The 21,940-nt window shown below is 47.9% G+C and overlaps 1 protein-coding gene across 2 annotated transcripts; it reads right to left on the bottom strand.

The window, feature by feature from the left end:
* Positions 1-583: 583 nt before the first annotated feature.
* LOC310684561 (free fatty acid receptor 3-like) lies at positions 584-21,722 on the bottom strand. 2 transcript variants are annotated; one of them, XR_014514755.1, is made up of 3 exons: positions 21,431-21,722; positions 2,619-4,179; positions 584-2,453 (listed from the first exon to the last, which is right to left on the bottom strand). XR_014514755.1 is itself a non-coding variant. In XM_083455900.1 (2 exons), exon 2 carries the CDS (start codon positions 4,160-4,162, stop codon positions 3,197-3,199), a length of 966 nt encoding a protein of 321 aa, XP_083312026.1. In that variant the 5' UTR covers positions 4,163-4,179; positions 21,431-21,722; the 3' UTR covers positions 584-3,196. The 2 variants fall into 2 exon arrangements, 1 of the variants encoding a protein (XP_083312026.1); XM_083455900.1 differs by having other exon boundaries at positions 584-4,179.
* Positions 21,723-21,940: the final 218 nt, after the last annotated feature.

The raw sequence follows: 21,940 nt of genomic DNA, 5'->3' as shown, positions 1-21,940 counted from the left end.
TGTGACTGTGTCAGCTACTGATTGATTGATTGTGTGACTGCAGTACATTGTTTATTGCTTTCATTTTATGGATCAATGGTCTCGTTAGATAGTAAAATTCATGTTAAACTGCTCTTTTAGGGGTTGTTTTTAAAAGTCTGGAACGGATTAATCCATTTTGCATTACTTTCTATGGGAAAGTGCAACTTGGTTTTGGAACGCTTTGGTTTTGGAATGGACTTTCAGAACAGATTAAGTTTGAGAACCAAAGGTACCACTGTAATTAGGTACTTCGAACTTCAGGGGAAGCAGAGATATATCCCTGTGAACTAAATCTCTCCAAGCCTGACCCAGCCCTTACAGCTCATCAGTCTGGCTGAATTAATTATACTGTTAAGAGGGAGAGAGACCAGTCATCCTCTGGTTTGCTATGGCAGGTTTGCCACTGCTGTTTGTGCTGCAAGTTCAGATTCAGATTGATGAGCAGGGCTTTCTTGGTGGTGTCCTTCAATCTGTAGAACACCTTCCTGAAGGATATAGTTAACCCCATCAGTTCTGGCTTTTAAGGAGGCCTTGGGGGAAAAAATGGCTTTGAGCTGGGATGTTTTTGGGGTCATTATTTGTTTATTTTATAAAGGAGACCCACATTATTACAATAAAAAGTAACGCTCTTAAGCACAAACACAGCAAATACAGGTTCCCTTATGGGACAATGGTTGGTGGACCTCCAGCATTTGCCACCTGAGGCAACTGCCTCACTCTGCCTAATGGTAGAGCAGTCCTGTTCTTTATCCATGTTTTACCCCTGGTCCTCACCATGGCTTTTGTGAACCTAGCACAGTAGCTTAGCAATGGTTGAGTAACTATTAACCAAGGGTTGCATTTGGTTCATAAAGTTCATTTTACATGTAAACCTGGCCTTTTCACTGAACAATAGTTAAGGAGTTATCACTGCCCCCAAAACAACAGAGCTATGAGTGAGAAGCAACAAAGGTTTCAAAAAGCTCTCAAAGCTTGCTGGTCATGTTTTTGTTTTTTTTATGATAATCCATGTCTGTTTTAGCTATGGTTTATTAATGATGGTTAACATTAACCATCAATCCTTGTGGGATGTAATCCACTGGGAGCAGTCAAATACAACATTCTTTGTTTTCCTAGAGAAGACATGCGGGAGAATGTTTGGTCCAGCCAGTCAAAAACTTCCTATTTCCTCCTGGCTGGAGCATCCTTCCTTTGCATGTGACTAGATGTGGGTGTGACCTTACCTGTCCAGGTAACAAAAGAACAAGGCATGCTACCACTCTCTCTCTTTTCCATCTTCCTTTCGCCAGTCTGCAGTCACTGGAATTAACCCCCCCAATATGGGGTAGATCCACATGTACATATTTGTAACTAAGTCTGTCTTCAGGAATCCAACTGTGAACTGAATGTGAGTAAACTTATTTTATTGACTTTCAATAAGATTGTCATGTCTTTATTCTTTTAAGAGGGATAAAAGGGAACTTACCAGGAACATACAATTCAATACTGAATTGTATGATAGTGAGAGGCTTACACAAGCCTGCAACCAGCTATCTGCTGCGTGTTAGAAGGGGAAAGTAAACTCTGCTAAGTACAGGGACTTGCTAGCACAAGTTAGGAAGGATATTAATAAACAATATATCCTCTTCTGCCACCCTGAGCATTCCCACACTCCTTAGCAACTCCTGCTTGTGTTACACGGGTTCACTGCATCTTGCCACTTCAAATTACTTGCATTCAGTAAAAAGGATGGGCTTCCTCGCATGTCCTCTGGGAGGTGTTAACAGGCCACATTGGGACCATCCCTGGCTGCCCAGAGGGCCTCTTAGATTTCTCACACATCTTGAGAGCAGCTTCAAACATGACAAAAAACGAAAAAAAGAAAGTGCCAAGGCATGAACCGTAGAATCGTATTTCCTCTTTTGGCACTGATGGGTTAACATGCAAAGTAGACAATATGCATTCAGGTTCCCCCACCCTCTTTGGGGAGATGTGCACCCTCCTTCTTTTGTGAAGTCACTTTTGATGGGATCTGGCCCCCCACCCATCCAACACCACCACACACAAACATGGAACACGATTCTCTACAGTTTTAACACTTGGCGTTCTCTGAGGCAGCGAACAGAGTCCTTGTTTCTTCAGAAAATCCTTTTCCAGAAATGAGTCTGAGTGCCGAAAAGCACATATATGCCCCTTCTCCCGCAGAGCAAGGAAAATAGGAGCTGAGTGTCACATCTTCCCTTTTCTGGAAACAGTTGGAGAGTATGAGTCTCCGCCAGGCATCACCAAACACCTCGCCCTGCTGTGAGCCATCTCCACAATGCCGCTAGGAACATGTGGAGCAGCATCCAGGATATCAGGAGCTATGGGAACATTTCTCATGGCTCTTGATTTATTTGTCTCCTCCATAACTATCAGAGCAGTGCCTAGGGCAGGCATAGGTGAACTCGGCCCTCCAGATGTTTTGGGACTACAACTCCCATCATCCCTAAGTAACAGGACCAGTGGTCAGGGGTGATGGGAGTTGTAGTCCCAAAACATCTGGAGGGCCGAGTTCGCCTATGCCTGGCCTAGGACCTAGGACCACATTCACCACTGGCTGACTTTGGGAAAAACACACAAGAAGAAAGACATGGGGGGAAGCTCATGGGTGGCATGGGAGCTCAATGGATGGAGAAGGGAGAGCCCCATGCCTTGTGGAGCTCATGACAGTGGTGCCTAGAGTCAGAATGAGCTTGTATCCCACATGCACTCACCAAATTAAACTTATTTTCTTCAAAACATATTCGAAATATGTTTTCGAATGGGGGAAGTGCCTCTCACCCATCGCTACTTCTAGGCTTCAAGAACCAAGAGGGGAGAGGCTTAATTGGTAGAGCATGAGACCCTTAATCTCGGGGTTGTGGGTTCGAAACCCATGTTGGGCAAAAGATTCCTGCATTGCAAGGGGTTAGACTAGATGTCCAACTCTTCAATTCCATGATTCCTCAACCCAGCGTGGAAACGGACTTATGGAGCTTCTCTGGGCACAGTCCAGCTAGCCTCAGAGGTGCAGAAACCGCAGAGGTGCATGATACTGAGATTTCAGTTTCGGGGGCCTGGAGCCATTTCTGTCAGACTTAAAGCAAATGTTGTAGTATCTGCTTGGCCCACAAAGAAAGTCTCAGTCTCTGGGCATGTCCATAGATGTAGATGGTCATAACCTGGAACAGCAAACTGGCTCCTGGGGACCTGCTCGCCCCAGTTTTTCACTCTCTCTATAGAACACCTTGCGGATCACTGAAGGCAAGGCACAGACCCTCTCTACCCGGGTCAGGAAGCCCCAGCATGAACGTTGCACTGCAGAGGAAGAAAAGTAGAAGATGACTGGATCCAAGCTGGCATTGAAGGTGCTGAGGAGCAAGGCCTCATCCCTCCACCGTGGATCTTCCCATTGGATGAAGCCCACCACGTGGGAGATGTTGTAAGGCGAGAAGCAGACGATGAAGACGGCTAACGTGGCCGACACCAGCCCCACGGCTCGCTGCTTTTTGCTCCTGCGGATGTGCGGCGAGGAGATCACGATCCTCATGAAGCCGAAGTAGCAGAAGCAAGTGAGCAAGGATGGGACCAGGAAGAGGACGATGCCAAGCTCCAGGCGGACGGGGAGCAGGATGGCGAGCTGGACATCTGTGAAGTTCTTGTAGCAGTTCTTATGGGAGGCATTGTCTGGCTCTGTATTGTTGTACGGCTGAAACTCAGTGATGTACACAATGCTACAATGGGCAAAGGAGCAGGCCCAGAGGCCTAGGCTGGCCACAGCCGCGTAAGCCGAATGGCGCCTCAGCTTGTAGTGGATGGGGTAGGCCACGCCCAGGTAGCGCTCCACGCTCACTGCCGTGAGGAAGAGAGTGCTGGAGTAGATGGTGCTGAAGTAGAAGAGGCCGCTGAGGGGACATAGGGGAGCGGGGAGAGGCCACTGCCCAGCAACAGCCTCTGCCACCTTGAAGGGCAGGAAAGCCAGGAAGCAGAGGTCAGAAACAGTGAGGTTGAGGAGAAGGACACAGTTGGGAGTGGCCTTGGTCTTCAGCTTCTTGATGAGGGCATACAGGGCCAGAAGGTTAGTGGGAAAGCCCGTCAGGATGGTGAGCAGGTAGATGGAGAGGTGAACACCAGAAGGCATGCCAGATGCTTTTTCACCTGTGTGGGGAGATAAGGTGTGTGTGAGGAGGAGGAAAGAGGAGGGGAAATAAATCTGATGCCGAGCGGTTGCCCTCAAACATTTCCTTTTTAAAAATGTCATTGTGGAAGTTCACCAGCATTTTAGTTCAAATTCCTAATACGCACATATATACATAACAATGGCACATTTTTGCAAAGCAGCTTTCCTTTCCATGATGGGTTTTGGTCTGCTGTTTTCACTAATGGGTGCATTCTTATGCACACCTCGCCTGAGTATATGCAGTGCTATTTTTCTAGAAAAAGAGGTGCCAGAACTCATCGTGAACACCTCTCTCAGTCTCTTAGAATGACAATGGCGCCCACATGAGAGGTGCTGGAACTGAATTCCGGCAAGTTCCAGCTTTATACATATGAGTTGGGTAGAGAACAGCATCTCAAAATACTGAGACTGGCAAATTTCAAAGGATGCTGTGTTTGCTCAGGTATTATTTCAGAAAGTGCAAATTAGGTAGGTTTGCCTTTAAATGGGAACTGGATTTATTCCCTCCCTCTCTCTCTCTCTCTCTCTCTCTCTCACACACACACACACACACACACACACTGAGAGGTTGTGGATAAGACCTGAGATGTATCTGAAGGTTGCTGAGACAAGATGGCAACCAGAGCATCTGCTTCTCTGTTTGCTTTGCAAACCATTTTCAATCCACCCTCTGAATTTACCCCCCACAGCGGTCCTGTGTAGGGCAGACGAGATGTAATCCAGCCAGGGACTGGAAGTCAGCCAAGAAGAGGTGAAGAAAGTTTATTTATTTTTTATTTGCTTTGCAATACATGTGAGCCAGGGAGAAATTGAGAGGGCAGCCAATCAAACCCAGCATTTATTTGTCAGCCTTGGTAGGTCTGGAGCCAATCTTTCTGTGCCAGCCTGTTCCAATCTCCTGGTTCAGGAGTTTTCTGCTGTGAATAACACATGCCTGGTTTATTCTCTGTCTTTAAGGTCCCCATCTGCACCATGCATTTAAGGCAGTATCATACTATTTTAAACAGACGTAGCTTCCCTTAAAGGGTGCTGAGAGCCCCCTATCAGAGGGCTACAGTTCTCAAAGTTCCATTTTTTACATTACTCTGGGAATTGTCACTCTCTGAGGGCAATAGGGGTCTGCAGACAACACTCAGCATCCCTAATCCACTACATTCCCAGGATTGGGGGGGGGGCAGGGAGTCTTGACTGTTTAAATTGTTATCAGTGTGTCTGTGGTGCAGAGTGCCTTCAGCTTCCCCATCTCTATTAATAGGGTGTTACTTTATTCTCTCTCTCTCTGTGTCTGTGCCAACTGCAAGAATCAGCTCGTTCCAGAGTTGGCTTTGATCTATAACAATCTCTTCCAGCCTGGCAGCATCCCCAGAAAAGGTCAACAGGCACTTTTGGTTTACAAAGCCTGCAGCCATGTGTTTGGACAGAGTGATATGGGCACTGGTCCAGCGCCAGCCTGCTGGCATAAACCATCCTGGCACACTTGGCACCATGCCCTGGGCAATCATTGGCCTTTTTTTTCCTTCCCATCTTCTTTTTGCCCCTCCTGGCAGTCTGTGCTGGCGAAAGGTCCGTTCCTAAGAAGGATCAAGGCCATGAGGTAAAGGGAAGAACAGGAGGAGGAGGAGTAATAATAACAATTTTATTATTTATACCCCGCCCATCTGGGTAGGCCTCAGCCTGGCAAATACTAGTTCCCATGGACAGGGGCGCTGACTTGGGCCCCACACTGTGGGCACCCAATGCCCACTGTGGGTGTCATGATGGCGCAGTGAGCAACCTCCAGCGCTGCAGTGATGAAAACGGGATGGTGCCCGCGCTTCCGTGGAGGTGGCTGACATTGTTTTCAGAGGTGGGCATGCAGTGGTGGCAGTGGGGGGCATGTGGTGGTGGCTGCAGCATGTGGTGTGAAGGTGGTACTTGGCCGCAGGGGGCGTGCGGAGGCTGAAGTTGTCTCACAACAGGGCCAGCCCCAAAGTCCAAAGATTCCAGGAAACCTACAAGTGGCACATGAGCACAGCTGCCCTTCACACCTGTTGGCTCTCTTCACCTGAGGCTCAGTGGCACAATGCCCATGTGAGCATGGGCAACGCAGGGTGGAATGCGAGATCCCTACACTTTTGTTCTCACAACAACAAGCCTGTGAGGTAGGTGAGGCTGAGAGCCAGTGACTGGTCCAGAGACACACAGCAAGGTTTGTGGCTGAGCAGGAAATGTTCTCGTCGCTGCGCTAACCCGCTTGACTTTAGAAAGAGAGATGAATTTCTTAGATTAAGTTGTGGGTGAACATATCAGACGACACAGCAATTCTTCAAGCAGCTCTTGTTTATTCACATGCCAGAACAGAACAGAACTGAAGGGTTCAGCCAGCCTGCTTATATAGAGCTCCACTACAACACAACAGTAACCACTTTCTGTAACTATCCAATCACTGAATGTCACTTTCAATCCCTTATTTGCATATGTGGACCTGAGTGAAAACTATCTACAGTATCCCCCTGCTGGCCCAGGGTGAGAACTTCAGTACATAACACAGATTAACATTGTGAGTTCCAGCAGCAGCAGCGGCAGCAGCAGTACCTTCATTGGTCACTTGGCAGAAGTGCTTAGTCAATATGACTCTCTGGACAGACTGGCTTATCCCACTGCGCTGGAGAGCAGCAGATGGCCAGACTCACTGCATTGTTTGTCCCAGGCTAGCGAATGGGATCAGAACGGCAACTTTAAGACGAAAATGAGAGATAGGGGAAATATTTGGAGCTGTCTGTAAACAAGGTCAATAAACCCTTTGAGCAAGCACAAGGATGGATGGGGGTCATTGTGGTGGCAGGGGAGGACACACACACAACCATTTCCCATAACAACTGCTGGCCCCCAAACAGTGGCAGGGGGCCTGCTTGGGCTCCAGAGGAAACTGTTTTCCATCTCAGAACTGCTGTTTGCTTTGGAAATGGGAGCTCTGAATCTTGCAGATTTTCGCACGGATTATTTCTCTCTGTTCTTTCGCTTGTTTACAGAGCGGACGCTTGCGAAAGCCGCTTCGAGAGACACAAAGGAGCTGCCACTTCTACGAAAGCGACCCATCTGAGACTCGGTGACACATGGCAGACCTCTTGATTTGCTTCTTCTAGGGGCAATGTATAGGGTAGCTCAAACAAACCTCATGCCAAGAGATACAAGAGGAGTAGGCCAAACTTTTCCCTCTCACTTTGGACAGATCCACAGTATGAATCTGTAGTTACCTCCTCTCAGAGATGCAGTTCTCAGCACCCTTGACAAACTACATTTCCCAGGATTCTTTGGGGGAAGTTGTGTGCTTTAAATGTGTGCTGGGTGTGCTTTAAAGGCATGGTGTGGATCTGCCCTTTCTCACACTCAGTCACTTTCTTTCCCTCTCTGCAGCTGTCTCTTAATATCTGAGCATTGAGTTTTTAGATTCAGATCAGAACCACAGTGCTGGGGGGTATGGTGGTTGACCTCCACCTAGGGATGAGGGACAAATTTGATTGATTTTATGCAAAATTTGCATAAAATCTATGTAATTGGCATTTTCCAAGCAGCATGCAAACCAAAACACAGTCTTCCTTCAAAATTCACACTCCACCGAAGTTTGCAATGCAGTTCCCAAGCCAAGTAATGTGGATTTTATAAACACAGTTGTGCATATATTCCACCATTCTGGTGAACCACATCAAAAGGGGTGCAAGGAAGCACAGGATTCCAGTTGCAAAGAATACTGGCTTGCTTTTTAAGGGTTAGGGTTAGGGTTAAGGCAGGTTTCTAGTCCTTGTGGACAAAGATGTACTGAAAAGCAGGTGCAAAATGCCTGCTGAAATCTTAGAAGATAGAAGGGGTGAAATCAATAAGATTTATTTTCCATGACTGGGTTACTGTCTCTGTGCTCTACTTTGCGTGACTGTGCCCTAATTTGCTCAATTAATTTCTATACCACCCTTCATTAAAAATCACAGTTCAAACATAAAGCAATAAAATAACAATGTTATCAGACGGTAAGGCACATCGTCAAATACAATAAAACTTCAATACAACAGCCTCTGTATAAAGCAGCAGGGAGATAAACTGTTCCGCAAACATCCTTCCTACCACATGAAAATATTAATACAAAATGGTTCTGGAGATATCAGGAGGTCCCCCCCCCCCAAGCCCACGTGAACAGGTGAGTGAATTCCTTGTGATGACAAGCTTGAGAGGCAGAGAGAGCCTGGGCTGTGGTCCAGAGAAAGATGGACCTATAAGAAGACACCTTGAATCCCTGTTCAGCCATAAAGCTCAAGGGCTGACCCATCCTTCCCCGACCTGGTGCCCTCCAGAGGTTGCTGAACATCCAACTCCCATCAGGCCCAGCCATCATGGCCAATGTTCATTAATGATGGAAGCTATAGTCCAAACCTTGCAGATTTCTGATTCACCATTGAATCAGATAGACCAATTCAGATAGACCATTGGCCCAATTCAGCAAGCTCTTCTCATGCTCTTAGGAAAGCTGTTAGAGGAGAAAGAAGTACCGTAATGTGAAAGAAAGAGGGAGGAGGAATGGAAGAACTTGGCAGCTGGGTGAGTGGGGGAGAAGTAACATCTTGAATGTACAAGGAGAATGGGAGAAGAAATTACACGACAGGGGTAAAAATACTTTTAAGGGGAAAATGTAAAAGCAAAAAAGCCTTCTTCGCTTAGAGTCTCTGGATTTGCTTGACATGAAAAGACCAAGTCAAAATACCTCCACAGAAAAAGAGCACACTTTTCTTGAGGAAAATGGAACTCAGGATCTCTGTGCAAGGAAATCACCACAGCAAAGAATATAGCAATGTTTTCAAAGGTGGATCAGGCTGTCAGTAGAAAAGGATGCCAAGCTCTTCCTCCACCTGCCACCATTTTGTGACTGTCTCTGCCCCTGCACCACCATTTTGTGACTGGTGGGCCTAGGTAACTTTCAGCTATCTCAAGAGGACCCTGAGGATAGAAAGACTGAGAACCCCTGCCTGTTAGCCTTCCAGGCATTTAAAGACTGCTATAATGCCTTCAATGACATCATCAATGACTTTTCTTGTTTTCATTGCATTTGTTAAAAAAAAAAGTGTTGTTCTTCGGGCATCTGTGAATCCCGCTTTTGTGTTTTAGTTCACTTCTTATTTAATATTGAGATTCGGCCAAAATGACACAAGCTCATTTCCTAATGCTACAGTTTAGCAACTCTGTGTAAAGTTCATTCAAATAAAACCCAAGTTACAAGTTGGCACACAATTTATTGCCCATAAATTGAAACAATCCAGCTGTTGACATAAGCTATCAGACATTGTTAATGGTTGTCCTGCTAAGAGATGCACCAGCCAATGGCAATAATAACATGCTATCGGAATAAGCTAATGAAATGCCCCCTGGAGTAGATGTTGATTGGTGGTAAGAGCTGCTGGGGTGTGTGTGTGTCTGATTCTTACGCACACTGGACGGGGCTGTGGCATCATTGGGTGTGGAGCAAGGTTGGCACCAGGAAGGAAGGAAGGAAGAAATAATAATGGGGAAGCACCGAAGGGCCAAAGTGCATTGGGTGGAGATGGAGAGCCTCCCTCACACACGTTAGAAAGGAAGTGGGGGATACCCCTATATTTCACATTAAAGCTGAGCCAAAATTTCTCAGAAGACATTTCTGCCAGCAAGTTGTAGTGCAGAATACCTGCCAAGGGCTCCAGAAAAAAGGGGGCAGAGATCCCATTGAAAAAAGGCACACATTGTCATGGGACTTGCCCAGGAGCATGTCCCAGAAGACACATGTCCCAGTATTTCTGAAGAAGTTGGATGGTATGGTGCAGGGGTGGGAAACCTCCACCCCACAGGGCCATTTCCCCCAAACTACACCCATCTGTTAGCTGATGTCTCTTGTGACATCATCTGATGGGCAGGAGGGCAGGGTAAAAGTCTACCTTGGCGGCCCGTGCCTGTTCCTATGAATCAGCGATGGATAGCTCAGCTGGTAAAGCATGGGGCTCTTAATCTCAGGGTTGTGGCTTCAAGCCCCACATGGGGCAGAAAAAAGAAAAGGAAGATTCCTGTATCACATGTGGTTGGACGAGATGATCCTTATAGTCCCTTCCAACTCTACAATTCTATGAAATGTGCATGCCAAAAATATGTAGATCGGGAGAAAATCGCACTAAATCACCGATGAATTTCCTTGGGGAATTTAAGGGAAACTGCAAATCTACCATATTTTTTACTCTGTAAGACGCACCAGAGCATAAGATGCACCTAGTTTTTGGAGGAGGAAAACAAGAAAAAAAATATTCTGAATCTCAGAAGCCAGAAGAACAAGAGGGATCGCTGCGCAGTGAAAGCAGCGATCCCTCTTGCTGTTCTGGCTTCTAGGATAGCTGTGCAGCCTGCATTTGCTCCATAAGATGCACACACATTTTCCCTTACTTTTTAGGAGGGAAAAAGTGAGTCTTATAGAGCAAAAGATACGGTATTTTGAGAACCAAATTTAAGGTTGGAAAAAATGAGAAACTAAGAGAATCCAAAATTGGGAGATTTGTTCATCTCCAGTACTGCCACCCGGTATGAGGAATTCCTTTGGCCCAAGATCTTCCAAGGGTTTGGGGAACAGCTGTCACTCAGTGGCAGAACATCTGCTTTACATGCAGAAGATCCCAGGTTGAATCTCCAAGTTGGGTTGTCCTCTATCTGAAACCCTGGAGAGCAGCTGCTGGTCAGAGAAGATAGTACTAAGCTAGATGAGTCAGTGGTGTGACTCAGTAGAAGGCAGCCTCCTATGTTCTGTGGCCTATGTTCTTCAGTGCCCTGGGAGCAGCCGTGGGGGCGGCAGGGGCCAGCTGGCGCATAGCATCACTTACAGGCTTCGTCCCCCAGCCTAATTGCCACTTTCCTGGATACATCACCAAACCACCCTGTGCAAAAGGTCGTGAACAGCCAGCCCTGTTCCTTGAAATGATGCATCTGAGACAGCAAAGCTGTTGATGGAAGGAGATGAGCTCAAGAGGTGACGGAGATGAGATTATGCCAGATCAGATGGCAAATGGTTGCTGGCTGCAGCGGTTGTTCTGTGTTCTCATATCACTGGGGAGGAAGTGGCTGCAGATCTAACTCTATTGCTCCTGTCCCTGTTAAGGTGAATAATAATAATAATAAGACCTTTCCGGACACTCAGTTGCATAGTTGAGTTGAATCACTCCTACGACATATGCTGGCTTTGATGAAGGAACTGCGGGGAAAGTTGGAAATTCACTCTGTCTACTGGATCCCAGAGAGGACACAACATCAACTCGCAAAGGTCAATACCTAGAAGAGAAACTTGCTTGGGAAGACCACTCTACACTGTCTTGAATAGAAGGAGGGATTTGCTAAATGTGAGGGAGCCAGTGTGGTGTAGTGGTTAAGAGCGGTAGTCTCGTAATCTGGTGAACCGGGTTCGATTCCCCGTTCCTCCACATGCAGCTGCTGGGTGACCTTGAGCTAGTCACACTTCTCTGAAGTCTCTCAGCCCCACTCACCTCGCAGAGTGTTTGTTGTGGGGGAGGAAGGGAAAGGAAAATGTTAGCCACTTTGAGACTCCTTCGGGTAGTGATAAAGCGGGATATCAAATCCAAACTCTTCTTGTGCAGCTCACCAGGAATTAATCCTGGGATTTGATCTCACAGTCAGGGCTGGTTTTAATTATAAAAAGCAGGAATTGTGCAACAGAGGAGGGGAAACTTTTTCTGCCAGAGGGCCGCATTCCATTCTGGGTGACCTTGCAGGGGCCGCATACTGATGGTGGGCAGGAAGAAACAAAGATGGGTGGAGCAAGGAATGTGAATCATAGCTTTGTGCAGTAAGCTCACTCTGTATGCACACCAACTCCTCCCTATCCTCCATTGAGATAAGCACAGAGTTATGTGTCCAGAGTTCAAAGACACATTATAACTAGGCAAAAGCACCCAAGACTGGAGATGGGATGTTTTCCTGGGGAGAGGAGGGTAGATTATGCAATGAGAGGGTACCCATTTGAATTCTCACCCTACTTTGCTTCCCTCCACCCCACCGCTCCTTGCTTTCAGCAAGTTTGTCATAATTGGGCTCCTTCCTGATTCCCGGAAATTAAGGCACAACTTCGTATGACTATGTGAGCCAGGAAATCAGATTGCCCCCTCGCCATTAGCGGTAATGATTCTCACCGATGTCTGGGGACCAACAAAAGGCAGGCAATTAAAGGCCAATTTACTGCGGGGCCTGATGGTGGCCCGACACTATTAAGCGATGTCTGAATGGAAGCCAACTGGGCAGGACAATGCACAGGGCCGACCCAAGACATTTTGGCACCTGAGGCGAACCACAAAATGCCAGGGGAAAGGGGGTGAGTGAAGAACAATGGGAGAATAAATATCTCCATCAGGGTCAAGTATGGAATAGATATCTACGTCTGGAAAAAGGGGCAAGGAATCGAATCAACCTTACCTGAATCAAAGTGGGAATCAAAGGCTGTTATGGGAGAGAAAGGAGCCCACGCTGAATCACAACTGGGTAGGACAGAGCCCAAGAGACCAGCCCTTGCCGTTTTCTCCCCAGGGGTGGGAGGAGATCAGCAGTTCCTCCCATTCACCAAGAGGCTGCTGGAGAGGTGACATGGCGGCTGCTGCTGAGAGGGCAGCTGATTCGGCCTCCAAGGAGCATGCCACAGCCATTGCTGCCACCACACCACCAGCAGCAGATAATGCATTCCTTGAAGGCTGGATCTGCTGCCCCCTATGGATCCTGCTGGCTGAAGCAGTCACCTCACCTTGCCTCATGGGTGGGCTGGCACCATCATTTTGACAATCGACCCTTGAAAAGCTTCTCCTGGGCCTATGGGAGAAAGGGAGGCACAGGGCTACTGATGGACAGAGCTTTGTAATAAAAGTGTGGAGACCCTGTGACCCACACACACAACCCAAAAAAGTTTCATATCAAAAATGGAATGCTCAATCCCTGCCAACTACACAAGAGCAGTTGGCAATGTTTAATCCAGTTTCTGTGGGCAGCTTTGGCAAGATGCCTCCAGAGCGTCTGCTGTCTTGGGTGAGCCTACACTTTTCTGCCTCTGCCACTGCTGCCCTATCTCATCTGCCCTATCCCTCCAGAGCAAGCGAAAGTGTCTCCTTCACATTCTCATTTTGGTTGTAGCCAATGCTAGTCCTACACAGAGGAGACCCATTGAAACTAATGAACGTGACTAACTTGGGCCTGTTCAGAAAAAAGGCTCTGTTTTTGAACAGAGAGCACATTAAAGGGGGGCGCGGAGTGCTTGCTGGTTTATAGGGCTGGAGTGCTTTGTCAATGAATGTGTGATTTGACTTTAAGCCTAGATCATATTGGCATTCGACATCTGCAATATGTTTCCTGAGAAGTTCTCTTGTCGATTAATATCCCACCGGGGCGAGGCAACCCATGGGAAACATATGACACTCAGGATATTGGGGCCAGGGGGAGATGTATTGGGGGAGCCAGTCTGATCTGTGATTAATTTCCTGTCCCAACCAAGACCTACACAGAATCTAGGGCAGAAGAAACTTTTTAATTCCCCAGGCACTGATTGGGCCTCGATGGGGAGCCCTTTCCCCCACTAAGCTTCCAGAATCCTAATCTGTAAACAACAAAAGTTCTTTAGCAAGATGCCTAAACTACAGAAGCCTCATATGACAGCATGAGATGCCAAGCCGTTTTGTTCCACCCACCCCAGATCTTCTAACCTCCTTGCTTTTGACCTAGAAGTGCTGGCTACTTTTGCTCTGAGAACATGACGAAGGCGACAGGAAGATTTGCGTTTTGTTGACAGCGCCTCTTCCAGGGTCATTCATGCGATAGAACCGGGCTGTCAAGTCAAGAGTGTTGTGCCTTGTTTTTGATGATATCATAGGAAGCCCTCTGCTGGCTGGCTCCACAGAGGTGAATGTGCCTTGGAACATTATTGCCCCTCAGGGTTTAAATAGGCATTCTCTCATATCCTCCTTTGCTGAAATGTGATTGGCCAGTGGTTGCCAGGGCATGCTTCTTGTCTTTTGAGCTTCATAAGTAGGATCTGCAGCAAAATGTTGCAGCGTACTGTTTTTTAGGGTTCCTGACAGCCATAAAAAGCTTAAATCTGGCATAAGAAGAGCCATCTGGATGAGGCCAATGGTCTATCTAGCCCAGCATCTTGTTCTTACAGTGGACAACCAGCTCACAAGCAGGACCTGAGCACAACAGCACTCTCCCTCCTTGCGATTCCCAGCACCTGGTATTCAGACACATGCTTTCTGTGACAGTGGAGGATCTTCATTGGCTCCCAGTACATTTCCAATCACAATTCAAAGTGTTGGTGCTGACCTTTAAAGCCATAGATGGCCTCGGTCCTGTATACCTGAAGGAGCATCTCCACCCCTCAAAGGATTCTGGGAGCTGAAGTTTGAGTCTGAACAGCTGAGAGCTGTTGTTAGGTGAAACTCCTATTCCGCTCCCAGAGCTACTATTCCCAGAGTTTCCTGGGAAGAGTGAACTGTTAGATAAAATACTCTGGGAATTGTAGTTTAGGGAGGGATACGGGCCTGCTAACATCTCTCAGCAATCTACTGCTCCCAGAATCCTTTGGGGGAAGCCATAACTGTTTAAAGTGGTGTCATTGTGCTTTCAATATCTTGTGTGAATGTGGCCCCAACAGTCCAACAGACAGTTCCCTGTCTGGGAAATCCTACCTGGGAAAACCGTTTTTTACCTGTGAAAATTCTACAGAGCACAGAAGGCATACAGCTCTGGATGGGATAAAGTTGCGGGGAGGGGGGAGCAGATGGCCTGTTGCCCAGTTTTGCTTCCTAAGGCATGATGGGATTTGAGAATTGCAGAGGCTCTTCTGCTATATGCCAGCAAAAACAATGAGCTTGTCAGCAATCTTAACAAGATGGTCTTTAACCTCTGTCGCTAGGAGATGGCAGACAGCCCTCCGAGCTAGGAAGTCTATTGCACGATGCAGTTGTTCAGCTTCAAACATTACACACCACCTTTCTCCTCTGTACTGATATGATCACACACACCTGACAGCAGGCAGCTGAGCCCTGGCAATCTGGAGATCAGGGCTTGCTGCTTAGTCTAGAGCAGGCATGGCCAAACTTGGCCCTCCAGATGTTCTTGGACTACAATTCCCATCATCCCTGACCACAGGTCCTGTTAGCTAGGGGTGATGGGAGTTGTAGTCCCAAAATATCTGGAGGGCCAAGTTTGGCCATGCCTGGTCTAGAGGCTGGCTGCAAAGGCTGAGAGAGCATATCACCTGCAGAACGTCCCAGACACCCCAAAGGATCACATGGCAGGTGAACAGGAAAAGGCCCATTTCTGCCTAGAGCCACTGCCACTCAATGCAGACCAAGCCGACCCTTCCCCTGGATGCTCAACGCAAGGTTTTCAAAAAGCTAAGGCACTTGGGCAGGGGATAAGCAGAAAACGAGTGAGCCAGCTTTCAGGGCTTTCTCCCTTGAGTAGTAAATGATGCCTCTCCAGCCTGCCATCTTATTTAGGGGAAACAAATGTAGACCTCATGGGCTAAACCCATCACTTGCCATGCTCAGAGCAGACCCACTGAAATTGCTCAGCGTGGTTAACGTAGGCCCATTAATGGGTGTATTCTGAGTAGAACTCAGGTGGATACAATGCACAGTGCACACTCATCTAGTCCATCCCTCCCTGCCAATGTAAGAGGACACCTGCTATTGGAGAATCTCTGATCAGTGGCAGTGGGTGAGGTGGGGCACAGCTGCCCCCCATCACCAGTATCAGTGCAGTTTACCTGGATGGGTTGGGTAGAGCAGCAAGGAAGGTTTGACTGCACAGAAGCACCTGCAGACAATCCACCCATGTATCCACACAGCCTAACCTTGCTGCTGCCCTGGTCCCATCCAGGTAAGCTGCCATGGCACCCATGCCCAGAGGGTGACTGGAAAACTCTTCTGTACCACCCCAGCTGCTACTGTCTCTGATAGGCAGCTATCCAGCCTCTGCTTGAAAACTTCTAACAAAAAGAAGACCCACCACCTTGCAAGGCAACCTGATCCACTCTCAAACAACTCGTACCATTCAAGATCACCCCAGGAGCATGCGCAGAGTCACTTCCAAGCATCACTCACGATGCAAGACCCTGCAGACTTAGGACAGAGGAGAACACCTTCCAGTTCAAAGGCTATGGCTTTCCCACAAGCCTGAGTCACACCACTTCTCTTTTCAAGAAAACAAGTGCCAAATCCTTATATATAACCCCAACTAAGATAAAAAAGAATTCTCAGCTTGATCCTATGCACATCATGGCGTGGCATTGTGTCACTAGCTCTGACGTCTTTTGAAGGGAATTAGGCCAATGCACAGAGGATCTGTCTGTCAACCCTGATTGCCAAATTGGTCTGCATTACTCAGTGGCAGCTGGAACAGAAGCTAGGTGCCTGGCACCACCTTAAATTGAGCTCAGGCTTGGTTTGCCCTGGATGGAAACCTGGCTCCCGTGCGCTTGCAGTGGTGAGATTACTTTGGTGTGTGACTTTTGCTGGGAAAAGCAGAGACATCACCTTGCCAACAAAGGTACGTATAGTTAAAGCTATGGTTTTCCCAGTAGTGATGTATGGAAGTAAGAGCTGGACCATAAAGAAGGCTGATCGCAGAAGAATTGATGCTTTTGAATTATGGTGCTGGAGGAGACTCTTGAGAGTCCCATGGACTGCAACAAGATCAAACCTATCCATTCTTAAGGAAATCAGCCCTGAGTGCTCACTGGAGGGACAGATCCTGAAGCTGAGGCTCCAATACTTGGGCCACCTCATGAGAAGAGAAGACTTCCTGGAAAAGACCCTGATGTTGGGAAAGATTGAGGGCACAAGGAGAAGGGGACGACAGAGGACGAGATGGTTGGACAGTGTTCTTGGAGCTACCAGCATGAGTTTGACCAAACTGCGGGAGGCAATGGAAGACAGGAGTACCTGGCGTGCTCTGGTCCATGGGGTCATGAAGAGTCGGACACGACTAAACAACTAAACAACAACAGACAACCAGAGTGTATTCCTGTTGATTCTGGTGGACCTCTCAGTGACGCTTCAGTACCATTATCAGCCACACTATCCTTCTGAACACATGGCTGGGATGGAACTGCTTTGAAGCTGCTTTGGTCCCTCCTGGAGGGTGTGTGTGTGTGTGTGTGTGTGTATGAAAAAATCCCTTCCCAGAGTAAGTCAACTGGCACAGGGCAGTCATTTATTTATTATTATTTTAATGCTATTGTTATCATTGAGAGAGCTGCATTGAGCTTGACACTGTTGTTGAGAAAGCTAAGTGCACATGTTAAACCAATCAATCACTGGATATTATTATTAGTTACATCACATTTTTTGACATGAGAGCAGGGCAGCAATTTTTGGCATCACAATCTTGCATGATTTTGGACCACAATCTCACTCCAAAAAGCTTTTTTTTTTTTTCCTTCCAGGGCTGAGAACTTGTGTGGCGTTCCAAAATGTGTGTTTTGGGGCATCATGCTCTCATGCAAGGCCTAAAAAGATGCTTTTATGTGAGTCATCTGTGTGCATGACCCAAAAGCTCAACAACTTTGTGGGGTGTCCTGGTTTTTACTTTTTGCAGTATGGCAACCCTAGGATTGAGGAATATGGCAGAGCTGGTGCAATTAGTACCAAAATCGGGCCTCCACAACCGGTGACCCACCAAGCTGAACACAGTCCACTTCTCCACTGTGTTGTGATCTGCCTTGTACTCAACAACCCCATCTTTCAGCTCTCCCAGGAAAACAAGCAAAACATGAATTTGAATGACTTTCTAGCAGGCTATGGTTTGTGGCTGATGAGCTGAGGCCAGTTTGGTGGTTTATGTTGCACAGGGATAGGCAACCACCATCCTTGTAGATGGCCTTCAATTTCGAGAAGGAGTCATCAGGTGTCAATACCTGTCTCTAACCTTCCTTTCACAGTGTTGGGATACTCCTTAGTGGTTTGACAATTTCATCTGTTCTTACTTCATTTGTTCCAGGCTTCAGAGAGGCATAACACTGAAAAACAGATGCCCGGGAAGAATCCTGGCATTAATTAAACCCTAGCCTTCCCTAAATCAGCTTAAGTGTATTTGGACTTCTCCGGATTATAAATGGAGACATTAAGAGTGCCTGGAATTCAGCCACCTCTGGGGGGAATACAACCTGGTTGCCATGTAAGGGGAATGGTGGAAACTGGGATTGCACTTGCCCACAAAATGAGGAAAGAAGACGGGAAGTTCATTTGCAGCTCCCTTGGGTGGCGAGAGACATGAACCATGTGCTCTGCAGACACCTGAGGGCTGTTTCACCTGCTGCATTAAGAGCTTCAGCTCATCACATCTGATCATGCAACCCCATGGTTACTCATTCCTCTGAATACCATTTGCTGGGAATAAAAAGTGGGTAGAGTTGTTCTTGAACTCAGTTCCGTCTTGCAGGCTTCCCATAGGCATCTGGTTGGTCAGTGTGAGATCAAGGTGCTAGAACAGATGTGCCTTTGGCCTAAACCAGAATGACCTTCTTATATTCTTATGTTAACTAGTTGCCATCGCTTCTTTAAAGTTCCATAGAGACCGGGCTCCAACAGGTGTTATCTTGGGGCAGATGCCACGGGAGTCTGCGTGTATTTTAGGGGTGGGGGCAGGAGATAAATACTGAAGGAGGGGATCAGGGTCATCTATCCTAGCAAAAATGAGAAGATAGTTCCTGTATATGGTGTCTCAGGTTCTACAAATGTTTGAAACTTGCTCTTTTTCTTTCTTTTTAAAAGGAAGGTGGGAAATCTGGGGATAATTCATCCAAAGGGAACAAGCAGTGGCGTAGCGTGGGGGGTGCAGGGGGGCCCGGCCGCACCGGGCGCAACATCTGGGGGGGGGGCGCTCACACTCGCAGCTCTTTACCCCTACCTGGCTCACTCACTCTCTCTCACTGCAGTGCTGGCTGTGCGAATCCGATCCGAGCCACCGGGTCGCTGCCCACTGTGGAGGGGAGGGTGCCAGGAGTGCGGTGCGGTGCGGAGAGAGAGCGAGGGGCTATCTGGGGGAGGGACAGTGCAGCGGGGGGAGCGCAAATTACTTGCCTTGCCCTGGGTTAGGGGGCGCAAATTACTTGCCTTGCCCCGGGTGCTGACAACCCACGCTACGCCACTGGGAACAAGCACACTTCTTTGCCACCACCATGCAAGTGCCAATGCCCTAGGGCAGGGGTCAGCAAACTTTTCCAGCAGGGGACAGGTCCACTGTCCCTCAGACCTTGTGGGGGGGGGGGCAGACTATATGGGGGGGGGATGAACAAATTCCTATGCCTCACAAATAACCCAGAGATGCATTTTAAATAAAAGGACACAGTCTACTCATGGAAAAACACGCTGATTCCCGGACTGTACATGGGCCGGATTGAGAAGGCGATTGGGCCAGATCCAGCCTCTGGGCCTTAGTTTGCCTACCCATGCCCTAGGCCCTACGATCAGCAAGGATGCAAGCCACCAAGTCACCATTTTTATTTCCTCCAATGAAGCATTGCTGCAGGGCATTGTGGGAAATTTAAATGGCCGCCTGTTGCTTGGCTCTGATGGCAGTTCTGACGTCACTGCTGTTTCTACCACAGCCAGGTAAGTCCACCAGGGTGCTCACTGACGCCTGCGTGAGCCCATCCAGACACTTTGCCAAGGATCCCATCAAACTTGGAGCCTCCATTGGAGGTTGAGAGTTTCAGCAGGATGTCTTTCTGGAGGGGAAACCATGTTTGTGGGTTACAGGAAACACAGAGTCTTATTGCATCTTAAAGGTGAACAAGTTTATTGCGGCATATGTTTTTATGGGCCAGAGCATGCATAAAGCGATAACTTATAGGGTATAAATATCCTGGCTACAGGCACAATAATAAAAAATATTGCCCCCCAAACACCAGCAGTGTAAGAGTTAGATGGTTGGAGGAGTGCCAAAGTACTTATGCAGAGCCTGAATGTAAACAGAATCCAGTCAAATGAATCTAAGACTTAACTGGTATAGGCACAAGTCATCTATCTGCTAGTGACTAATGGGGTGCTCAGCAAGCATGTCCAGAAAGGGAATTGCTCTCTGCTGTGAGCTTGCCACTTACAGGAATGGTTGAGAACGAGATCCAAGGATATAAATTCTTATATGCTGGGATTCACTTAGACACATGGATTTGGTATGCCTCTTGGCACCAGAGGCTGATGCCAGTCTGCTCCAAGTTCTTGGGTGTTTGCAGCATGTCGGAAGGGGCTCTACGCATGCTCCTATGTGCTTGCAGAGAGCTTATGCACTGTGGGAACTGGAATCCCCCTTTTTGAAAGTCAGTTTCACAGAAGGTATGTCATCCTTGGAGATGGAACGCCAGTAGTTGCTTCCTTCCCACCCCCCCTCCTGATATCACTTCTGGAAGTGTAGACAGCTCTAGAGTTTCCGGCCAAGATCCCAAACCACCATCCGACAAATCGTGCCAACTCAACTTTAGATGTGCGGCTTTTTGCACAGCAGGAAGCCTTGGGTTCAAATCCCCACTCAGCAGCAAAGCTTACTACCTTGAGTAAGCTTCTTCCACCTTCTTCTCCCAGGAGCTCAAGGTGGCTACATGGTTCTTCCCCCTGCCACCTGCCCTTTAATCTGCACAACAACCCTGTGAGGTAGGTTAGGCTGAGAGGCAGTGACTGGTCCCAGGCCACCCAGTGGGCTTTGTGGCTGAGTGGGGATTTGAACCTTGATCTCCCAGGTCCTAGTCCGACGCTCTAACCGCTACACCACACTGCCTCCAATAATTCTCATCTATCTGTATATGACTCAACCTCACAAGGTTGTTATGCAGATAATCCCCGCTCCCGATACGCCATCTCTGAGCTTCTTGGACTGAAAGAGACAGATACAAAATGATAAACAAATGCCATGCGTATCTCTTGCCTTTCACAGGCATAATCAGGACCCTTTTTCTTTTGCTCTCTTCCCAGCTCGCTCTGCAGCAGATTACAAAGATTTCTCTTTTTTTGTGGGGTGTGGGGTGGGAAATGCATATGTATTTGGAGGACAAGTTTTGGAGGACCTGAATAAACAACTGGTTACTCAGTTCTTGGTTTGTTAAGAGAATGGGGGATCAGAAATGCAGGAGAATCTTAGATATTAGAAATCAATCACTCAGCACCTCCCGAACATATATTTGACATCCACCTTAGCACTTACCTCCCTAGGTTGGGGAAACCGGACACCTGGGTCCCTTAAGGAAAGGAGGAAGGAAAACCTCTATTGCATCACCACCGCCCAGTCTGGTCCTCGGGATTTCTTTTGCAAGATTCTCTGCTCTGTAAATTTGGAGGTAGCAGATCCCTTGCTGGCTTCTCTTCGCTCGAGTCCTGGATCTCGCTCGCCGCTCCACCTGGACCCTTTGCATCCAACCGAAAAGTGTCCTAGCGGACCGCTTGGAAGACGTCTGACTCGCGAAGAGCCAGGGGGCGGGGCTGCCAAGTGGGTGGGCGGGACTTCGAGGAGAGCCGCGGCGCGGGAGATGCTGAATGGGGCTTGCCAGGAGAGCGCCGGTGAGTGAGCGCGCCTCCCGATCCTCTTCGTGCTTACTCGGAAGTAACTCCCGGCACGTTCAGCGTGCGAGGCCATCTTCCCAGGTAAGCAGATCCTGGAACCTTCCCGAGCCATGTCTGGAAAATGGAGGTGGGGAGGCAATCCTACCCGCGCACA

This window comes from Podarcis tiliguerta (assembly GCF_965153285.1).
Source record: "Podarcis tiliguerta genome assembly, chromosome: 8".
Lineage (NCBI taxonomy): Eukaryota > Metazoa > Chordata > Lepidosauria > Squamata > Lacertidae > Podarcis > Podarcis tiliguerta.
This window is presented reverse-complemented; position numbering and strand designations above follow the sequence as displayed.